Source organism: Haliotis cracherodii, unplaced genomic scaffold (genome assembly GCF_022045235.1).
Source record: "Haliotis cracherodii isolate W230 unplaced genomic scaffold, xgHalCrac1.p SCAF_2, whole genome shotgun sequence".
NCBI classification, from domain to species: domain Eukaryota; kingdom Metazoa; phylum Mollusca; class Gastropoda; order Lepetellida; family Haliotidae; genus Haliotis; species Haliotis cracherodii.
Window position 1 is genome coordinate 22015175 of NW_027266275.1, and position 20146 is coordinate 22035320.

Below are 20146 nucleotides of genomic sequence, written 5' to 3' on the forward strand. Positions count from 1 at the left end.
TTGTGTATTTTTGCAAGGTATTACGCTAAATTTGCATTGTGCTGAACTACTTCCACAGTGGGGAGGTCTTCAATTGACTGGCGCCGTCATGTGGCTGGAATATTGCCGGGTGCGGAGTTAAACAACGAACAAGCAATTGATCGGAAAATTGTTCAATTTATTGGCAGTTACTTTCATGTTTTTGACGCTTTGCTGCAGATGACATTATGGTTGAAGTTCAGGCTTATTACCGAGTTATCAAATTCCCTAATGCAGAATCACGTACATAATGGAATCTTGATCAATTGATTGGCAGTAACTTTCGTCTTCTTGATGCTCTGCTGCAGTTGGTATTATGTTTGATGTTTTTGACATAATGTTTTGCAAACTCAATGATTCATTAAATTCCACTGTGCAGAATCACAGTCTTTCAAATGATATTTTTCTTCACTTTATTGGCATTTACTATAATCTTTGGACACTGAGTTTTCAAATTCACTGATGCAGAATCAAAATGGAAATTGTTCATCGTTGACTGTGAAAATCGCTTGACAATAAATGTCATTCTTTTACATGATGTTGTACTTACCAATTTCGTCTGGAGGGAATCTTTTCCAAGATTGAATGACCGCCTCCGAGGTCTAGTGGTAGAGGTCCGGGGTTCGATTCCCGCCCGCGTCATACCGAAAGACGTTAAAATATGGTACTTGTAGTTATACCCTGTCTGGCGCTCGGCATTAAGGGGTTAAATATAAGGACTGGTCGACTCGGAGTCATTATATACTGTGTCTGAGTGTGGAATTAATGGTACTTTGCGGCATGGAATCTCAGTGGGACATCCCTATAAATCGGTCCAGACTAGTACTAGCAGCCACACACACACGTGTATGCACGACGCTATGTAAGTGCAATAATCTTAGACGCGAGGTCAAACTCCATTTCACCTCCGCTCACCTGAGGAACTGAATTTGTCAGGGGACTAATTCACGCGTGAACAAAAATACAATACTGAAACCTAATTGTCCTATTTTTCAAAAATTGCATAACCTGTATATATATATATATATCACGTACGAACTCTTTAGTGTTAGGGACAAGAATGTCACGCAGAGTTCACTCTAGGAACTTTCTGACATGGGCCCTTTAAGTGAAAATTTCAAATATTCCAGAGGTACGCCTATACAGCACATTGTGCCCCATTGTATTTGAAAATGTGGACTTTTTTCAAATTTAGGCATTTTTTAAGTTTTGGCAACTTTGGGAAATTTCGAAACAATTTTTGTGAGGGCAGTAGGCCTAGCCAAGCGGGATCAGAAGCCATATCTATGCTTGTAGACCTCTGCGGCTTGAAACCTTTTAGAATAATTAAAATAGTTGGAATTGGCCGAAATATGTTTGAATTGTTACCTTGTTTCGTTTTGTCGCTGTGTGTACACCTGACTGCACTTCTTGACGTTATGACAGGACAGGCCGATAGTCAACAACGTCTGAACGTTGCCGTGACGACTCATAGACCATAGACTAGGGTTAGAGTAGCTAATTCCCTTTGGCAAAGGACCGTTACTCTAGCGGACAGACCAATGGATTGTCGCGAAAGGCAAGTAAAAAGAACTGTTGTTTTGCGTATATGTTGCTTCGCCACTGTAAAAGAAACAGATTTTGGTTGGAACTATATTGGCTACTGTCACTGCCCGACTGACACATCACTTACAATGTGACGTAATATATATTAATGCGCGCACTCCAGGAAAACGTGTAATGTTTCGGTAATGTTTGTGAGAGAAGGAAAGGGATTTTCAAGAACAGAATTGAAGAATGACATTATATGATAAAGAGGTTATCACGCATGTGTGTTTGGGGATGGTAAATATCCTTTATTAGGAATAAACATTGTATTTAGCGAGCTTTTGCGATCTTCACAGGTCGTTTACTAGTGAATCTCACTTCCTTAATAATATATATTTATCATCCAAAACTGGCTCCCACAGGAGATATCGCTTGGATGAGATCAAGCGATATCTACACTGTAGATATCGCTGCAATGAAATTACATCACAATGCTTTGCAGACCATTGTGACGTCACTGGTTACCATGACGTCACAATCAAATGACATCACTAATGGCTCTGCCACTGAAGCTGTTTGCAGTACTTTTTACACTGAAGACACTGCTAATTACTGTCTACAAATTGAAAAAGTTGAAAGAATGATGTTGGATGATAAATAAAATCTCACCCTCGTGTCTTTTGATATCAAATATATCAACACTCGTTGATAAAAGTGGCAAAAATCCTCGGCAAGCCTCGGATTGTTTCCACTTTTATCAACTCGTGTTGATATATTTGATATCAAAAGACATTTGGGTGAGATTCTCTATATATACACACCCACACACGAAGGAACAACTAGCCATGCACCAAACAATCTAAATGTAAATTTCTGCACGTCAAACGTTTCGTGCACACGAACGTGGCTCGTGGAAAGCAAAACAAGACAACAAATCAAACATAACATTTTCCATATTTATTATTCAGCTTGTCAACATAAAATAAAAAAACTTATGACTCTGGTGACGAGAAACATGTATGTATACAATGATGATAAACAAGAGTAATTGTACCTTTCAGCTGAATCTATTCCATTCCACACGTCAATTATTCAGCTTCTGGCCCACAGTAAGCCATCATACACATTCACAAAACTATATAGAGCGATGTTCCGAAAAATAATGTGCTATGAGTAAACTATCGATCTCATTAAAACCAGTTCGTATAGTTCTCGCTACCGCTAAATAATGATCTTTCTGAACGGTAGCAGAACCAAGATTTGACTTCAATGAGATTAGTAAAATATGAGTATGAGAAAAAATTTTTTTCTTGAAACACTCACTGAAACAATACTGTCTCAAATTGTAATCCCAGACTCGTCTCTATATGGCTGAAATAATGCCGATGCGACGTTAAATTTTAACTCTCACCCAGAATCACAAGAATAATAAATGGCTGGCCCCTAATTCACTATAGGGTTGGGATCAATCATTTCTTTTCTTTGTGTTTATCCTTAGGTTTCGGCTGCCAGTCCTTGCTTCTGATGACGAGTGCCCCTACGTTGTCGCCGGTCGCTCGGTTATGGTACTTGTGAGCGCCGTCGCAGTATGGCCACTGGAACAAAAGGACGCAGTGATTAGTCGTGTCGACGACGACGACGCATACATGGGTGAGTGAGTGAATGAGATGGGTTCTAACACCGATTTGCACAATATTTCAGTTATATCACGGCGTGTGAGCTTGTTGTGTGAGGAAAACCCGATGCTATTTACTCATTGTAGGTCTCAAACGTGTCCGATTTTAATATTCATTTCAGTGATTGAGTGTGCTTTTACTCCGCGTTTAGCCATATTCCAGCAATATCCCTCAGAGGGACACAAAAATTGACTCCAGACATTGTAACGTTGGAAGTTCATGATGTAATGACGTCATCACGCCTAGTTGTCTTTGTGAGGGGCGTTGTCATTAGCAGGTGCATCTGTGCAGCTTGTACCGTCTGAATGCCCTTCAACAGTCGACCGCCTCCGAGGTCTTGTGGTAGAGCATCCGCTAGGAGAGCGGAAGGACCGTGGTTCGATCCCCGGTCGCGTCATACCAAAAGACGTTAAAGATGGTACTTGTTCTTACCGTGTCTGGCGCTCGGCATTATGGGGTTAAACAGGACTGGTCGGCTCGGAGTCGGTGTGCTGTGTCTGAGTGGGGCATTCATGTTAAACAGCAATATCAAGCAGAGGGACACAAAAAAGAACTCCAGACATTGTAACGTAGGAAGTTCATGATGTAATGACGTCCTCACGCCTAGTTCGTCTTAGCACACACACGCACACGCACACGCACACGCACGCACACACACACACACAGACAGACACACACGTGCATGTATACTGTATAGGTGCTGTATAGGTGCAATAATCTTGGACGCGACGTTAAACCCCATTTCACCTCACCTCACTTTCAGCAGTCAACTGAGTTTTTACAATGTAGAAGGGTGTGAGAAGTCGATTATACTAAATATGCACAGAAAGCAGCTGATAGAAAAAAAACCAATTTATTCCATTGCTATGAGGTGTACAATACACGGAATTACTGACTACGCCTTGTGAAATAACGCCGAAAGTCTCCAACCGGCTCGCCAAAGCTCGGGACTTACACAATATGTATTCCCCCGAGACAGATAATCCTACCCCCTCGCAGTTCACACGTTATTTTTAAGTATGTGGGCTTAATATCCGACGAAAGGTGACAGGTCGTATACAGTTCAATGTTTATAACTCCAGTAGTCCAGAACTTGACCTGAGACTAAATCTGCCATGGTGATTTACACTTTGGACCGGTCAAAAAAATGGTTGATATCATGAACGACGTCGCACGCGGCCAGTGTTGATCATTTACAAGATTATTATTATTATTATCATCATCATCATTGTTGTTGTTATTATTATCATTAGTATTATTATTATTCTGTGAAGATCCGAGGTAGAATAGGTCTTCAGACACCCATGCTTGCCGTAAAAGGCGACTATGCTCGTCGTAAGAGGTCGCTAAAGGGATCGTGTGGTCAGACTCGCTGACTTGGTTGATGCATGTCATCGATCCCAATGCTATGTTCAAGATCACGTTGATTTGTGTGTATCTGTTAAAACGGAACTGTATTATGGACCATATAACCTTGCACACTGAATAAACTGTCTGTCTGTCTGTATCCCAATTGTGTGGATCGATACTCATGCTACCAGTCATTGGATTGTCTTGTCCAGACTCGATTATTTACAGACCGCCTTCAAAAAGCTGGAATATTGCTGAGTGTGGCGTTAAACAACAAACAAACAATTATTATTTGGAATACTGTTGACTGGTGCGTTAAATAACAAAAACACACACAAACAAATGTAGTGCACGGAAGGCCCTGAAGTGATTGATTAGTATACAGTAAACTACGGTTATAACGAACTCAAAGGGACTAGTTCGTTATAACCGTAGTTCGTTATAAGCATATATACAGCATATATACATGAAATGGTCGGAACTAAAAAATAAGTTCGTTATATCGGTCAGTTCGTTATAAGCGTGTTCGTTATAACCGTAGTTTACTGTATTATGGGGGATTACGATGACCTCCGGGTTACTCACCTTCTTTGATCTCCAGCATCGACAGAAGCTGACCTTGTCCTCCTTCATAAGGTCCTCTCTCACTATGACGTCCGTGATTTTGGGTTCGCCCTTCCGTATCATGGGGTTGCATACTTGGCTCCGTCCAAATATGAGGGAGCGTGCACTCTGTCCGATACAGCAGCATAGAATCACAACAGCGCAGGCGAACGGCAGCAAAGATAACCAGTCTGCACCTGATGGCGTAGAGACGTTTTAAGACAAGATACTTTCGAAGAGAGTTCTCTCAAGTGCTTTTCCTTTGATTGCGTGCACTTGAAAACACATCAGCAGTATCCCGCGCTGACTCAAAAAGATAGGATGGTTAAATTGTGTTTATAATTTCACCCTATATATTAGTGAGTGAGTGAGTGAGTTTGGTTTTACGCCGCTTTTAGCAATATTCCAGCAATATCACGGCTGGGGACACCAGAAATGGGCTTCACACAATGTACCCATGTCGGGAATCGAACCCGGGTTTTTGGCGTGACGAGCGAACGCTTTAACCACTAGGCTACCCGACCGCCCCCCTATATATTAGTCAATCCATATCGACGTTGTGAGTGGTTGCTCATGCGATCGATTGCTTGTTTGTTGTTTAACGCCGATCTATAAATGGGCAGTTCTTTCATTTTTTAAATATTTTTGTTGTTGTTTAACGCCGCACTCAGCAATATTCCAACTATATGACGGCGGTCTGTAAATAATCGAGTCTGGACCAGACCATCCGGTGATTGACATTATGAGCATCGATCAACGCAGTTGGCATACTATGACATGCATCAAGCAAGTCGGCGAGCCTGACCACCTGATCCCGTTAGTCGCCTCTGACCTAGCTCTTGTTTGCTTGTGAGTTCTATCCGTAGATGGGTTTTTTCTATACTGTTCACATGCCAACACGAAACCTCCAAGAGGGGCACGTCTTGTGCCGTAATCCGGAATGAGTTGGTCACGAATGAGTCAAGAATATCGCGGCCTATGCCGGAAACCTACAGAACACATTCCTAGGCCATAACAAGTGCGATATTGTTTTAGAACGTTGAATCTGCGTACCAAATACGATTTTGTTTGGGCCCCGCGTACCACACTGTGTCCCGAATGGTCTCTAAATAGACTGATTTAATTTAAATAGACAGTTTCAAATTCAATATATATGCATACACTCAGTGCCGTAGCCAGCCGCCCCCTCCCGGGCGTGAACTCAGTACATCCCTATTTATGTAAACTGACTGAACCACTATTGTTGGACTCATTTTGTTTTAATATCTGTTGCCCAATCAGGTCAAACATGTACTGTTGCAGCTTCCTTTATAAAATGTTAGAAACTGGAGAAAACTGAGTATTGGATGTAAATACTTATTACTGTTAAAACAAGACAGTTCTTAAGCTGAGCAGAGATGTTATTAAACTGTATAATGACTGTATAAACTGTATTTTCTTTTAGGCATCAATACAATAAACATAAGACTGAGTAAAATGTGTCAGTGTATATCACTTCCTTCATTTCACAAGTGTTTCCCATTGTGCCTACACTGTTATGCTGTCTCAATATGGACCAGTTTATCTCCTATCACAGTCGAAACGGTTAGACACCGTTTGTCACCCTTAATACTCCTCCTCCCCTAGTCTGTCTTACAGACCCTGATACAAATGTATGTATGTATGTATGTATGTACCTGTCCACCTGCCCACCAACATTTCCACCTGTCGCCATGGTAAACCCCCAAGCCGAGCAAAAAAGAAAGGGTCGAACTAAAAACCATGTTTCATTATGCCTGATGATCGTACACAATACCATGGATGCGTGAAACTCAGAGTTGCAAAAAGATATAAGTAAAGTGTATTCAAATATATATATATATATATATATATATATATAGCCCATGCAAGTCTATGTTTGGCAAGTCTAGATCACTACAGTATCAGGAAATGAAGAGTCACTGGGCTCCTTTTTATTATATTTTTATAAAGATAACTGAACTGGGGTTTTTTTTCTGTACGATATGTTCATTTCAGAGACTAGATGTTATTCTACCCCTACCCCCAAACTGACTATAGATCACCACCCACTCACTCACACACTCACTCCGTTTAAATAGTGCAGGAGATGAACAAATGACCATTTTCACTGAACACCCATTGTTCTTCATTTATATGACACAGGTGTACAATCTAATACTTTATTCATACAATAACATATATTTATAGGATACATGTACATGGTATCCCAAGTAGCATGTCTAGATATTGTGTTTCCCGTGTGCGTGATCTGCCTATCTGAACACACAACGATACCCAGCCGAGAACTGTGGTCATGTTTGTCAAGTGCATGCCGAGTCTGATGACCGACTGTAGAAAAATAAACTAATATAGCTGTTGTTGCCTGACGAAAACGGGGGTGGGGGTTTCACGTATTGCAGTAGAAAAATAATCTGACCTGTCAATTGAACAAACTCTTGAGAAGACCCTGGTATCGGCAAATTCTCCAGGTACTTGGGAAGAGACACTCGAATCACGTGTGCTATTGCGTCCATCTTGTCCCGGTCGAGCTGTAGACTTGCTGAACTGAACAATAACGCACGAACTCTACTTTGTGAACAGGGAGTGCGTGGAGTGTATAGCACACGCTGCGTTCGTTTGGTTGCGGAACAGTGATGAACGTGAATGAGAAAAGTGAAACCACAATAAATGTCATACACGCACGTGTTACATAAAACAAACCAAGTGGGTCGAAAAGGTCTGACTGACCTCTATGCTGGCCAGGAAGGAAGTGTTCTTGAGTAGAAAATTGCTATCGTAGTGTTGACATATATCTTGTAAGGTAGTTTAATCAGCCCTGGGTATTCTGAAAACAACTTGCTCGTTCGTATCAATGTGGCAGGGCAGTGAATGAGTGATAGGCAAACACACACTACGGGTGAGAGACGTTTATTCCGCCAATGGATTTGTCATATATTTATGTATCTAGTATACTATCTAGTAGTAAACATATTAAAGGAATGATAAGTAATATTAACAATGTACATAATGCAGTCATCGACATCACAGTATTAAAACACGTTTTCAAACACATCTTATTCATATATTAGTTGTTATACTGTACAATAATCTGCTAACTGATGTAAGAACCAAATGGAATAATTATTCATATATTATATTATCTAAGTGTAAAGCGATTACAAATCTCTTTCAAAATATATACATATACATGACTTTACGGGTGTGACACACTTATGTGTTACACAAATATAGAAACTGACTATACAAGTTATTATCTGCTTACCCTGTGTGTGAGATTGGGGTGTCTTCCAGACTAAATTTTAGCGCCACAACTTATGCCATTATCGTTTTAGCTCAACTGACTGAAAGTCAAGTGGGTCCAGTCAAGTAGTATAGACGATGGGGGTCAAGGATCACCCCGCCCTGGACCAGACCCAGTACTTGAAACCACTATAATGGAGCTCTGGGGTCCATTGGGACCTGGCAGAATAGGCCTTAAGCAACCCATGCTTGCCAAAGGCGACTAACGGGTTTGGGTGGTCAGGCTCGCTGACTTTGTTGATGCATGTCCTCATATCCCAATTGCGTGGATGTTCATGATGTCAATCACTGGATTGTCTGTTCCAGACTCAATTATTTACAGACTGCAGTCATATAACTGGAATATTGTTAAACAACAACAAACCGAAACCAGTTAATGAAATTTGGCATGTCTTTTGAGATTATTCATTGGCAAAGACATGTTGCATTTTATTCTATTTCAGCATGTGCACGTTTTACAGCTGCCCGAAAAAAGTGTAAGCAAATTTTCACTGCAGCATGTGCAACTTCCAAACAAAAGGGTTGTGTTTTGGCCCATAAGTTTGCAGTGTTCCGTGACTTTTTTCAGTCCAGTAACGTTTTGATAATGTTTGTTTAATGTTTTGCTCAAATTGAATTTTCAAGTGAATACTTTGTTGCCCGGCAGTTTATATCTCAACCATGACACTTTCCTTCACACTAGGCTTGTCGTAAAAGGCGACTAACGGGATCGGGTGGTCAGACTCGCTGACTTGGTTGATACATGTCATCCATCCCAATTGAGTGGATCGATGCTCATGATGTCAATCACTGGATTGTCTGGTCAAGACTCGATTATTTACAGACTGCCGTCATATAGCTGGAATATTTCTGAGTGCGGCGTTAAACAACCAACCAACCAACCAACCAACCAACCAACCGTCACACTAGAAAATGTGCATATGCTGCATGCCTTGAATTTCAGCACATTTTCATTATTGAACAGTGCCATTCAGCCATCACTGAATAACGGAGTTGAACACAGCATTCAACCCGTTGATCCATTTCTTTATAATTAAAGATAAACGAGAATAAATATTATGAAACATTTATTTCTTTGTTAGAAAACAAGACAACAAATGAAAACAACTCTGTCCCTCACAATGTGCAAGAACTAACACTCAGCAAAGTCGGTCATCAACAAATTTACAAATCATTCATCTGTAAAAAAATACACTATCCACTCCAGAAAAAAATGTTGTCCGAACAGTTACAATTTGTTCAACACTGTTGGCTGCATGGAAGACGGTTACATGCTCAGCTGGAAAGTGCTGTAACAGATGCATGTATTAACATCTCCATATGATCCAGATAGCACTTGTGTTTTTGTTCTGTGTATGTTCCTGGTCAAAACATAGGACCTTCATACAGCAGATGAGATTTTTGGTTGCGATGTTGATGTATCTGATAAAAATTGATGTCCTTCAGATAGCACATGCACATTTTTGTTGCAATGTTTATGAATCTGGTCCACATTTCATGCTACATACATGTACTTCATTGGACTTTCTCTGTGTCTGTTCTATTGTAGGATGTGCAAACATGTATTATGTTGCATCTCCTAAGTTTGGAAAAATGAAAGATCTGTGATACAAGTTCAAATAAAGTTTTCTCGGCGAGTGAGTGAGTGAGTGAGCATGATTTTACGCCGCTTTTAGCAATATTCCAGCAATATCACAACAGGGGACACCAGAAATGGGCTTCACACATTGTACCTATGTTGTTAATCGAACCCTTGTCTTCGGCGTGACTAGCGAACGCTTTAACCACTAGGCCACCCGACCGTCCCTTTTCTCGGTGATGGATGTTGCTATGGTAGCAACCTCTTTGTTTATTTGAATATTTTGAAAACACATCCTTGTCAGAGTTTCATATATGACACCAAATTGTATATACCAGTACCAGTACTCCTTTTAGTGACAAAATGTCAATAGCTATCTCATCAGTGCATACTAGTTACACAAACACAGTGATTATCTACAACAGTGTAATGTTATGCCAGTAATTATACATTATTTCTGCAAATGTTATGTTCTCAAAGGAAACTGCTTAGACCCTCAGAAACCAAACAGAGTCGCTTATTCACAGCCAAGTGTATCAGCTATTTCCTGGTCATCATGGTACTCCTTCCTCATGTTCTGGTGTTATTGTTTATCACAGATGTAATAGAACCTACATTCAAAAATATACATCAGCCCTGATAAGCATTAGATATCTAGAGCCTGAACAAAGTCACATGGTTCTAATTGCCCGACTGATTCCAATCCAAGGTTTTAACCCGAATGTGTTGTTGGGTGGTAGAAGGTGATTCAACAACAAGCACACATGTAAACACATACCACACATTGCAACTTTACAGGTGTTCTCCAACACAGGTGCACATTTGTTTGTTTCTTAATGAAGCCAACCTACCTCGTACCTACCTGGCCGTTTGGAAATTTAGGGTAATTAGAAACACAACAATGTTAAATGCTGAATCAGGACAATGTTTGACTGTGTTTTTACAAAAGCAAATGGAAACACAACAAACACAATAAACTTTTAATTAACACAAATATGCTCAATTCCTTCAACACATTCCTCACTGAATACAAATTACAGCACCAATCAAAAATGTTGAAATACTCATTATATAGGTGAAATGTAATCCATACACCTGTTTAGGACCTTCATACTGGCAATTGTAATAACTAATAATAGTTATTTGGAGACATTCACTCAACTGCTGATCAGCTGTTATTTAATAAATATCTTATCCTCTCATCAACATAAAGAGTATAACAATATGGTTGTTGAGAGGGGTTTTATGCCTCTTTTTCATTTGCAATTTTCCAGGCATAACATGGCAGGAAACAAGAAACAGGCTTCAAACACTGCACCATCGGCATGATGAGCTACCGCTTAAACCACTTGGCTTATCACACTTGAGTGAGTGAGTTGGGTTTAACGCCGCTTTTAACAGTATTCCAGTTATATCAGGGCGTGTCAGCTTAATGTGGGAGGAAAGCCCGAAGTGATGTAGGTCTCCGACGTTTACCACTTCGGTCAAACCCACAGGTATGGTGCTGACAAACCTAGAAACATAATTGGGGCGTACCGGGATTCGAACCAACAATCATAGGTTTCTGGCGTGCCCAAGGGACGCAACTCTGCACAGCGAATCGCGGCGGATGAGACGACTGGGCGACCCGTGGCCCCTTATCACACTTGAACCAGAGATACTTTTGAATAGTTATTATGGATGTATATATGCTAATTTCTACAGAAAATAAAGCAGAATAATACCTGAATGAGATCACACAAATACTATATTATCTCTTGGTCAGGGATGTGGAGTGTTGGATCTTATTTGTAAATGGACAGCTCAGCTAATAATGATGAACATGACAGACAATGGTATTTCACAGGGTTTACCATAATTATATTCAGACATTGGCACCCTCTCACCATGTTCACTGTCAGTAACGGTTGAGACTTTTTCACCATCAAAAGAATATAATGTAAATGCATGTGTATGGCATTATCAATAATGTCTGCAGTTTGGTAAAAACATTCTAACTTGTGATCAGAAAGACAACCTGGAACGGAACAGATGCAGAAAAATGCTTTCACCATGAAATCCAGTTTTCCTGTTTGAAGACAAGAGGCATTTTGCTGTTTCCACACCTGATGGGTAACAAATTTCCATGTACATGTATCAGACAAATTTTCTATTGAAATAAAAATTTCTATGCTAGTTTATTTTCCATGTTGAAATTAAAGGGAGACTACGTTCCATTGTCGGGTGTCCATTTCCTGCCCAGTTCTAGACATTGTAATTGATACCATGTGTCAGTCTCAGATATTGTTTGTGGGAAGTTAGGCTAAGCAGTACCTTGAACTAGCAGGCCAAGAAAATCTTGTTAAAGGGACTTCACAAATTTTGCTGGGGCTGCCAATTAATTGAGCTTAGTGCCCCTTTAAACAATATTCATGTATCACATAAATGCTGAAGGGAACAAGTTGATCTGTTACATTGGGTGTTAAATAGGAACACTTTAACATCTGATTATATTGATGTAGATATAGGTATCTGTTGAATAATTAACTTTTATGTTACTATTGGAATAATTACTTGGTATGAGTAGACAATCTAATCTTGCCCAATATTGAGCAAGCTGCAAGTTGTTAATATTACAAGTTATAATGTAAAACACTAAGAAAGGTCTACCACATGAGTTTAATAAATATAACCATGATAAATTGTACTTGCCAACATATTCAGTATTTAATCAGGGTACACATTTTCTCATCTTTTATCATTTCTTGTTTCATCTGACATAGGAACAAATGGCTTGCTTGTGTGATTCAATGTGACAAAATCATTGAACTGTGGTACTGAAGGAGATTGTTTCCCCAAGAATTAAGCTTGGATGCTTTTCTATCTCATTAAAATCAGATCTTTTACTCGGATATGATCGTTCTCTGCAGGAAGGATAATGGGTACTATTTCAAATCAGACATTTTGCAGTCACAATCAGACAAGTCTGGCACACAGGCCGATTTCCAGATCCCTGGTTCTTAAGCCAATCAGATGTCAACTTTCTAAAAATGATTTGGCTTTGTACAAAAGAAAACTCTTTTGGGTGTCAATACCATGGTCCTTAGAAACAATGGAGTTCATATAGTATCATATAATGGAGCGGCCTGGTTTATCTATATTTGGTAGTTGACGATTTAGTTTGTTTTCGAGATACAGAAATAAGATATGCTGGCCAGGCTTTGAATACTTGTACTGACAATGAGTGAGTGCTAGTAACTGAGTTTGATTTTACGCCGCTTTTAGCAATATTCCAGCAATATCACTGCAGGGGACACTGTAAATGAGCTTCACACATTGTACCCATGTCGGGAATCGAACCTGGGTCTTCGGTGTGACGAGTGAACGCTTTAACCACTAGGCTACCTGACCGCCCCTACAGACAATGAAGAAGCCTCAATGGTGATTGGCTGGCTAAAATGTTCACCTCATGTGACCTCGTGACTTGTAGTGCGGTAAAAGGTCTGATGTTAATGAGATTGGGATGCTTTCATCATCAATGCATTAGCACAATGTAGTTTTTTTTGCTCTATAAAATTGAGTAGAACTAGAAGAGCACTGGTACAGTACAAAGTTGAATGCCCCCAGAACAATAAAAACATTTTTTTAAAAAAAGGAAAAAAGTTGAATGCCCCAAAACAGTTACAATGTTCCAGAGAAATAACTGCCCATTGAAAGAATTTTTCAAAATGCTCATTGTGACAAACATACTTGATATTCTTTTTGATTATCATTTTGTGGGCTTTGAGATTTAGGTGTAAAAAAGTAATCCTCTAAATCGTTGCCTCATTACCATTCAATTTTCCATGACACTTAGAAATAATGATTACACATAATCCTATAATCTAGGAACATGTGAAATATTATGATCGGGTAATAAATCAACATGTCAAACATGTAAGCAACCAAGCTCAACTAGCTGCATAATTGTATATATCCTAGAAATGATACTGTGGCTAAAAATAATTGAATGCAAGACAGATTCCTCTTTTCTATGTCACCGACATGATCAGCTGTTAGAGGCTTTGACAGATATGCTGAACACCCCTATTTTGAGGGTTCCTTCCTCTTGAGCACCAGGGGACCAACATTATCACCCATTTCATCGTTGTGTTTGTTGTGGCTGCCATCACAGAGGGGGAACTGAAACATGATGCATTCATATATATTTCCTCAGCTTCTTCTGATTTGTTTGTTGGTTTGTTGTTAAACACCGCACTCAGCAACATTTCATCAGTCTGTAAATAATCGAGTCTGGACCAGACAATCCAGGGATTGGGATATGATGACATGCCTCAACCAAGTCAGCGAGCCTGACCACCTGATCCCGTTAGTCGCCTTTTACAGCAAGCATGGGTTGCTGAAGACCTATTCTATCCCGTATATTTACGGGTCCAGATTCTTCTGAAGGATAGCCGTGTGCTGTAACGGGGCAAAATAGGTTTTTATGCCCCATTTGTTTTTGTAAGAGATGACTACAGTGAGGATTGGGTGGTAACTGTGCTTGAAATGGTTTTATTGCATCTTGACTAGACTTGATTTCAAGCTTGATTGGGTGATGTGAAATTGGGATTAAAACAGAGACACAATTATTGCACTTATATAACGATGTGTCAAAAGTGATGGGATATAGATAGAATATTGATGACTCCACTAGAAAACAACATTCAACACTCAGTCTGAACTGTTGAAATAAGGTAAGGGACCTGTCAAAGGGAATCAAGGGAGAGTCAACAAAAACTATGAGAAACTTTCATTTCATAAAAAATAATACACCCGCATTGACATTTTATAGTAAAGTATGAACATGATGAAGTACATTCTCATTTTGTCTTTTGGGGTAGGGTAAAAAAAATATTGTACAAGGACATGGGGTGGGTCATACAAAAGTGTAACTAGTTTGGGGGCAGGTGGGAAGGGTTATTATGTTCAGTACATTAGTGCATCAAAAACCTCCCCACCCCCACACACACACATATATACACACCCTAATAAAGGTCCTGTCCCTAATACAAAGCACGAGTGAGTGATCGAGTGAGTGAGTTGGGTTTTATTGCCACTTCAAACAGTATTCCTGTCATATTCAGCATGTCAGCTTAATGTGGGAGGAAAGCCCAAAGAAATGCAGGCCTCCGATGTTTACTTTTTTGGTGAAACCCACGAGCATGGATATGGTGATGATAGACCTAAGATTAAGATCAGGGTCAATATGGCAACTATTGGCTAGTGCTAGTCAGCTTTACTCCTTCCACTGAAAGCTTGTCTGGTGAGCTATGCTCATTGATCAGAGTTTTTAAATCGGGAGTCTTTACTCAACCACCAAATTAGGCAAGCGCTTCATTTCAAAACCATGACTCTTACCTTTTTAGAGCGCCAGCATCGGCAGTAGCTAATTTTGTCCCCAAGATCCTCAATGTCAACCATATTGACTACTTTAGCATTTTCCTTCTGTATCTTGAGGTTAACTGGGAAGTTCTTCTTTTCTTCTTTGGGCTTGAAGGCTTGTACAGTAACATAGACTATGAGCGACACAGTTCCTACAAAAGGTATCAGAGAAAGCCAGTCTTGACCTGAAAGAAAATTATTATAATCATGATAACCTTCAGGAATTTATACATGGCAAAAGATGGTAGGTCTCGGATGAGTCCAAAAATACTACAAAGGTGCCTGACCTCGCCAGGATACCCGCTGTGGGTCTCAAGAGTTGGGTACAGTGTCTGATCGGGAATTGTTTCACCAGAGCCCTGGCAAAATACGCATCAGAAATGCAGAAATACACAGTAAAATATAATCCAAGCGTATCAAATACGCAACGAACATTACAGATACGCTACAAAAATAAAACTTGTGCGTATCATCAAAATATTGTGAAGTAACCCTGCGTATTCGATTAGCAAATCAGCAACCTATTTTGAAAAAAACGGGCATTCCCTCAACCTTGCCAAACACCACGATGACAGTTACATCATGATCATTTGCCATCACACTTTCTTGTGGAAGTATCGTGGTATTTTTGAGTCCTATAAAGCTCTCGAACCCACACGACACCAGTTTGCAGGGACTAGATGAATAGTGTTTTAAAATATTTAACTTAAATACCCACATGTGTAAAAACTAGTGGGTAACAGAAATTTGAATACGCAGACAGAATTACTGATACCCAATGATTTTAAAATGCATGGGTAAAATACCCACAACACCAAAAGCTTATCTGGAGCTCTGCATACTCTGAAGTTGACTGAAGCTGTATCTTTACTTTGCATGCACATTCAGAAAGAAATGTGAACATTGGCGACTTGAATTGTAGTTATGGAGTTTTATTGCTTTTGTCATATAACACGGGTCTGGGTAGTTATCGGGTGTACCCAGGTGCTACTCCGGACCCATCCAACCCGAGTACCCAAGATACTCTTCCCAGCCCTCAAAGATGGTCACCTAAAATCAGAGTTGAATCATTGTTTCTTCATGATGCTATGCTGATTGCAGTGGAAAAAAAATATTGACAAGGAAACTTTGATGCAATGCATCAACTAATTATCACGTCCTTATTAAAATGGGAAACAAATTAAACTTTCAAATGCAGAAATACACAGTAAAATATAATCCAAGCGTATCAAATACGCAACGAACATTACAGATACGCTACAAAAATAAAACTTGTGCGTATCATCAAAATATTGTGAAGTAACCCTGCGTATTCGATTAGCAAATCAGCAACCTATTTTGAAAAAAATGGGCATTCCCTCAACCTTGCCAAACACCACGATGACAGTTACATCATGATCATTTGCCATCACACTTTCTTGTGGAAGTATCGTGGTATTTTTGAGTCCTATAAAGCTCTCGAACCCACACGACACCAGTTTGCAGGGACTAGATGAATAGTGTTTTAAAATATTTAACTTAAATACCCACATGTGTAAAAACTAGTGGGTAACAGAAATTTGAATACGCAGACAGAATTACTGATACCCAATGATTTTAAAATGCATGGGTAAAATACCCACAACACCAAAAGCTTATCTGGAGCTCTGCATACTCTGAAGTTGACTGAAGCTGTATCTTTACTTTGCATGCACATTCAGAAAGAAATGTGATCATTGGCGACTTGAATTGTAGTTATGGAGTTTTATTGCTTTTGTCATATAACACGGGTCTGGGTAGTTATCGGGTGTACCCAGGTGCTACTCCGGACCCATCCAACCCGAGTACCCAAGATACTCTTCCCAGCCCTCAAAGATGGTCACCTAAAATCAGAGTTGAATCATTGTTTCTTCATGATGCTATGCTGATTGCAGTGGAAAAAAAAATATTGACAAGGAAACTTTGATGCAATGCATCAACTAATTATCACGTCCTTATTAAAATGGGAAACAAATTAAACTTTCAATAAAATAAGTTTCCTAAAAGGATGGAAACATTTGAGCAAGTGATGTAAAGTTAAGAGTAAAGCCAGTCCACATGATCAAGTTGGTCCAGCATCATCTCGTTTAACATTCCTGACATAAACAAGCAGTCAATGTCGCGAGCCCATATCATACTAAATATTGTGCAAGTAATCTGGGCCGCAACCTGATACTTATAATACTGACACATGAAGGGTGCAAGGCAAAAGTGAGTGAGTGATTACTTCTTAAAAGGACAGTACGTCAATGGATCTGGGTGTTTTTAAATCATGCATGAAATATTTTCTGGGTGTGAGTTCATGCATGATTCAATTCTTAAACCAAACCAACAGACCTCTGAACAGAGAAGCTGACAACCAAAGCACTGGCTTTTTTTATTAGATGTGGTGAAATGGGGTTTAACGATTATTGCACTTATATAGCGACATGCATGCACGTGTGTGTGTGTGTATGCGTGCGTGTCCAGACTGATGCCGTTTTTATAGTGCTAGGCCACAGAGATATCATGTCACAGTTTAACATGAATACCAACTGACAAAGTATGCGGACTCTGAGCTGACCAGTCCTTGTTTTAGCCCCCTAATGTTGAGTGCCAGACAGGGTAACAACAAGTACCATTTTTTAATGTCTTTTGGTAGGAATGGATGAGGCCAGGGACCGGGGATCAAACTCCAGACCTTCTGCTCTGCGGGCGGATGCTCTACCACTATACCATGGAGGCGGTCTGACTTTTATAAGAGGCAAATTGAGGAGAAAGCTTGTGTGTTTTTCTTACAGATGAGTTACACAATACTAATTGCCATCTTCTTAGGATTACAAGCCTGTGTTTATTAAAGCATAGATTACAATATAAATGCCTCGGCCTCGGTCATGTGAAGCCAATCACGTTGCAGAACACTTTATTGGTTAACCCTTTGGTCAAAGTATGTTGTTTTTACATCGGCACTTCACGCCCTGATATGAGTGTACTCTGTCTGCTTTAGTAAAGTTTCACATGTAAACACTATCTTTTGACATATCCACTGTGCAAAATAACAGTGATTAATCAATCAGCGTATTTTTTGTTGATCCTTTGATGCCTAGGAATGATCCGTTGATTTACAATAAAGTAAATCAACTGATCATTCATCTTTTGCTGGGCTACCATGTGCATATTACATAACACACATTTTACCTCACTTCAAACCTGGATTTAGATTGAATAATTACCCCAGACACAAGAAATGCCAAATGGGAACCTTTATCAGGTAATCTGAGTGGTTCTACCACTAATTATACCTGTAATAAATTCATTAACTGAGCATCAAGTGAATGACAACAAATACACAAGTGTAGGGTTGTACCAGAAAACATGGATGACAAGGAAGTAGTAATTATATTATCTGCTTACACTGCAGGGATACTTATTTTTATCATTAAACTATAACCATCAGGGGTATTTCCAAATAACGACATCCGATGAGCTTCTACCGTTCTTTTGTCTGTTTTTTTTAGGTTGAAGAAATTAATTAACATGCGCCTTTTGTCGAACTTTTCATAGATCACGGGTAACCAATCAGTGTTCAAAAATGTGTATAACAAATATTGCCTCCAAGTCCTTGTAGATGGTAGCCCAGTTTTTGGTCACGCTCAGTTGCGATAGCGAGATAATCGACAGCTCATGGCAGCTAGTGAGCCCTAGCGGGCAGTGTGAGACGGCCAGAGAAGAAGCCAGAGATTAGTGCCCCTTTAAGAACTCATCAAGCAATAGTTCTTCCAATCTCCCCACCTAGTGCTTCATATTCATAAATATGACAACATGAAAGGACAAGTATTTCTATGTGGAAGGTGATTCGTTCTAAATGTTATAAAACACGAGAGTTTCAAAATGTACAAGTGCATGAGGCAAATTGTCTTCCGTAGTGCTACTTATTCTATGCTTATAGACATAACACTAGCCAGAATGACAGTACAGACTGAACGCACGGGTGTCTTGGATAATACTATTTAATAGGGAAGTTCCCCGTTAGGCCTAGCATTAGCACCATTATGCAATAAATATACAGATGCTGAACGTAGTAAGAACAGCGACATGGGACGACAGGCAAATTATCAGTCAGGAAAATCAAACGACAAAACTAAATACATGTTGTTTTCGTTTCACATTTGTGACACCATAACTAAACCAGCAGCCGGCGTCCGCGCGCATGATTCATGGTAGACGTGACACATTGAAATAGCAATATAATTGAAGTGCACGTAATACCCAGGGGTTTCGTGTCAGTCTAGATAACCTTGGCCTATCTCATCATCGTAGAGTGTATACTAACCCGACAAATTTGCAATACCGCCAAAAGAGTTTGGTATTGGTAGGTTTTTCAAATAAGTTGGCAACGAAACTCTGATCAAGGTTGATACAGACTCCATCTTGACACCGTGTGTGAAGACGAGGTTGCTGAAATGTATAAAATACGAACTGCATCCGAGTAAACCTCAAACGAACTACGAATGTGTGAAAAATAACATCGTTGGGATGTTTTGCAGATTAACATCAAATAATAATGGTGATAATGAAGCACCTTCGAAATTACATTAAACTATAACATCTATGTAAATTTAAGTTCTACAAAACAAACTTTTATTTACTATAATTCCACTTTTTCAACATA

General features: G+C 39.7%; 2 protein-coding genes across 2 annotated transcripts; both read right to left on the bottom strand.

Moving 5' to 3' along the window:
- Positions 1 to 2545: 2545 nt before the first annotated feature.
- On the bottom strand, positions 2546 to 7908 carry LOC139467415 (CDGSH iron-sulfur domain-containing protein 2 homolog). The gene is made up of 3 exons (XM_071248975.1): positions 7612 to 7908; positions 5157 to 5371; positions 2546 to 3140 (listed from the first exon to the last, which is right to left on the bottom strand). The coding sequence occupies exons 1-3, from the start codon at positions 7706 to 7708 to the stop codon at positions 3015 to 3017; spliced, it is 438 nt and encodes a 145-aa protein (XP_071105076.1). The 5' UTR covers positions 7709 to 7908; the 3' UTR covers positions 2546 to 3014.
- A 4297-nt stretch (positions 7909 to 12205) lies between these two features.
- Positions 12206 to 19922, bottom strand: LOC139467417 (CDGSH iron-sulfur domain-containing protein 2 homolog B-like). Its single transcript, XM_071248977.1, has 3 exons — positions 19808 to 19922; positions 15454 to 15662; positions 12206 to 14235 (listed from the first exon to the last, which is right to left on the bottom strand). The coding sequence occupies exons 1-3, from the start codon at positions 19902 to 19904 to the stop codon at positions 14140 to 14142; spliced, it is 402 nt and encodes a 133-aa protein (XP_071105078.1). The 5' UTR covers positions 19905 to 19922; the 3' UTR covers positions 12206 to 14139.
- Between the last annotated feature and the right edge of the window lie 224 nt (positions 19923 to 20146).

Excerpts from the sequence above, each read along its gene's own strand:
- LOC139467415 (XM_071248975.1), bottom strand. The coding sequence starts at position 7,708 with ATGGACGCAATAGCACACGTGATTCGAGTGTCTCTTCCCAAGTACCTG. Across the intron at positions 5,372-7,611 it reads AGAGTTTGTTCAATTGACAG|GTGCAGACTGGTTATCTTTG; the intron begins GTCAGATTATTT and ends CTACGCCATCAG. Across the intron at positions 3,141-5,156 it reads GATGCTGGAGATCAAAGAAG|TGGCCATACTGCGACGGCGC; the intron begins GTGAGTAACCCG and ends CTTTTGTTCCAG.
- LOC139467417 (XM_071248977.1), bottom strand. The coding sequence starts at position 19,904 with ATGGAGTCTGTATCAACCTTGATCAGAGTTTCGTTGCCAACTTATTTG. Across the intron at positions 15,663-19,807 it reads CGGTATTGCAAATTTGTCGG|GTCAAGACTGGCTTTCTCTG; the intron begins GTTAGTATACAC and ends ATTTTCTTTCAG. Across the intron at positions 14,236-15,453 it reads GATGCTGGCGCTCTAAAAAG|TTCCCCCTCTGTGATGGCAG; the intron begins GTAAGAGTCATG and ends ATCATGTTTCAG.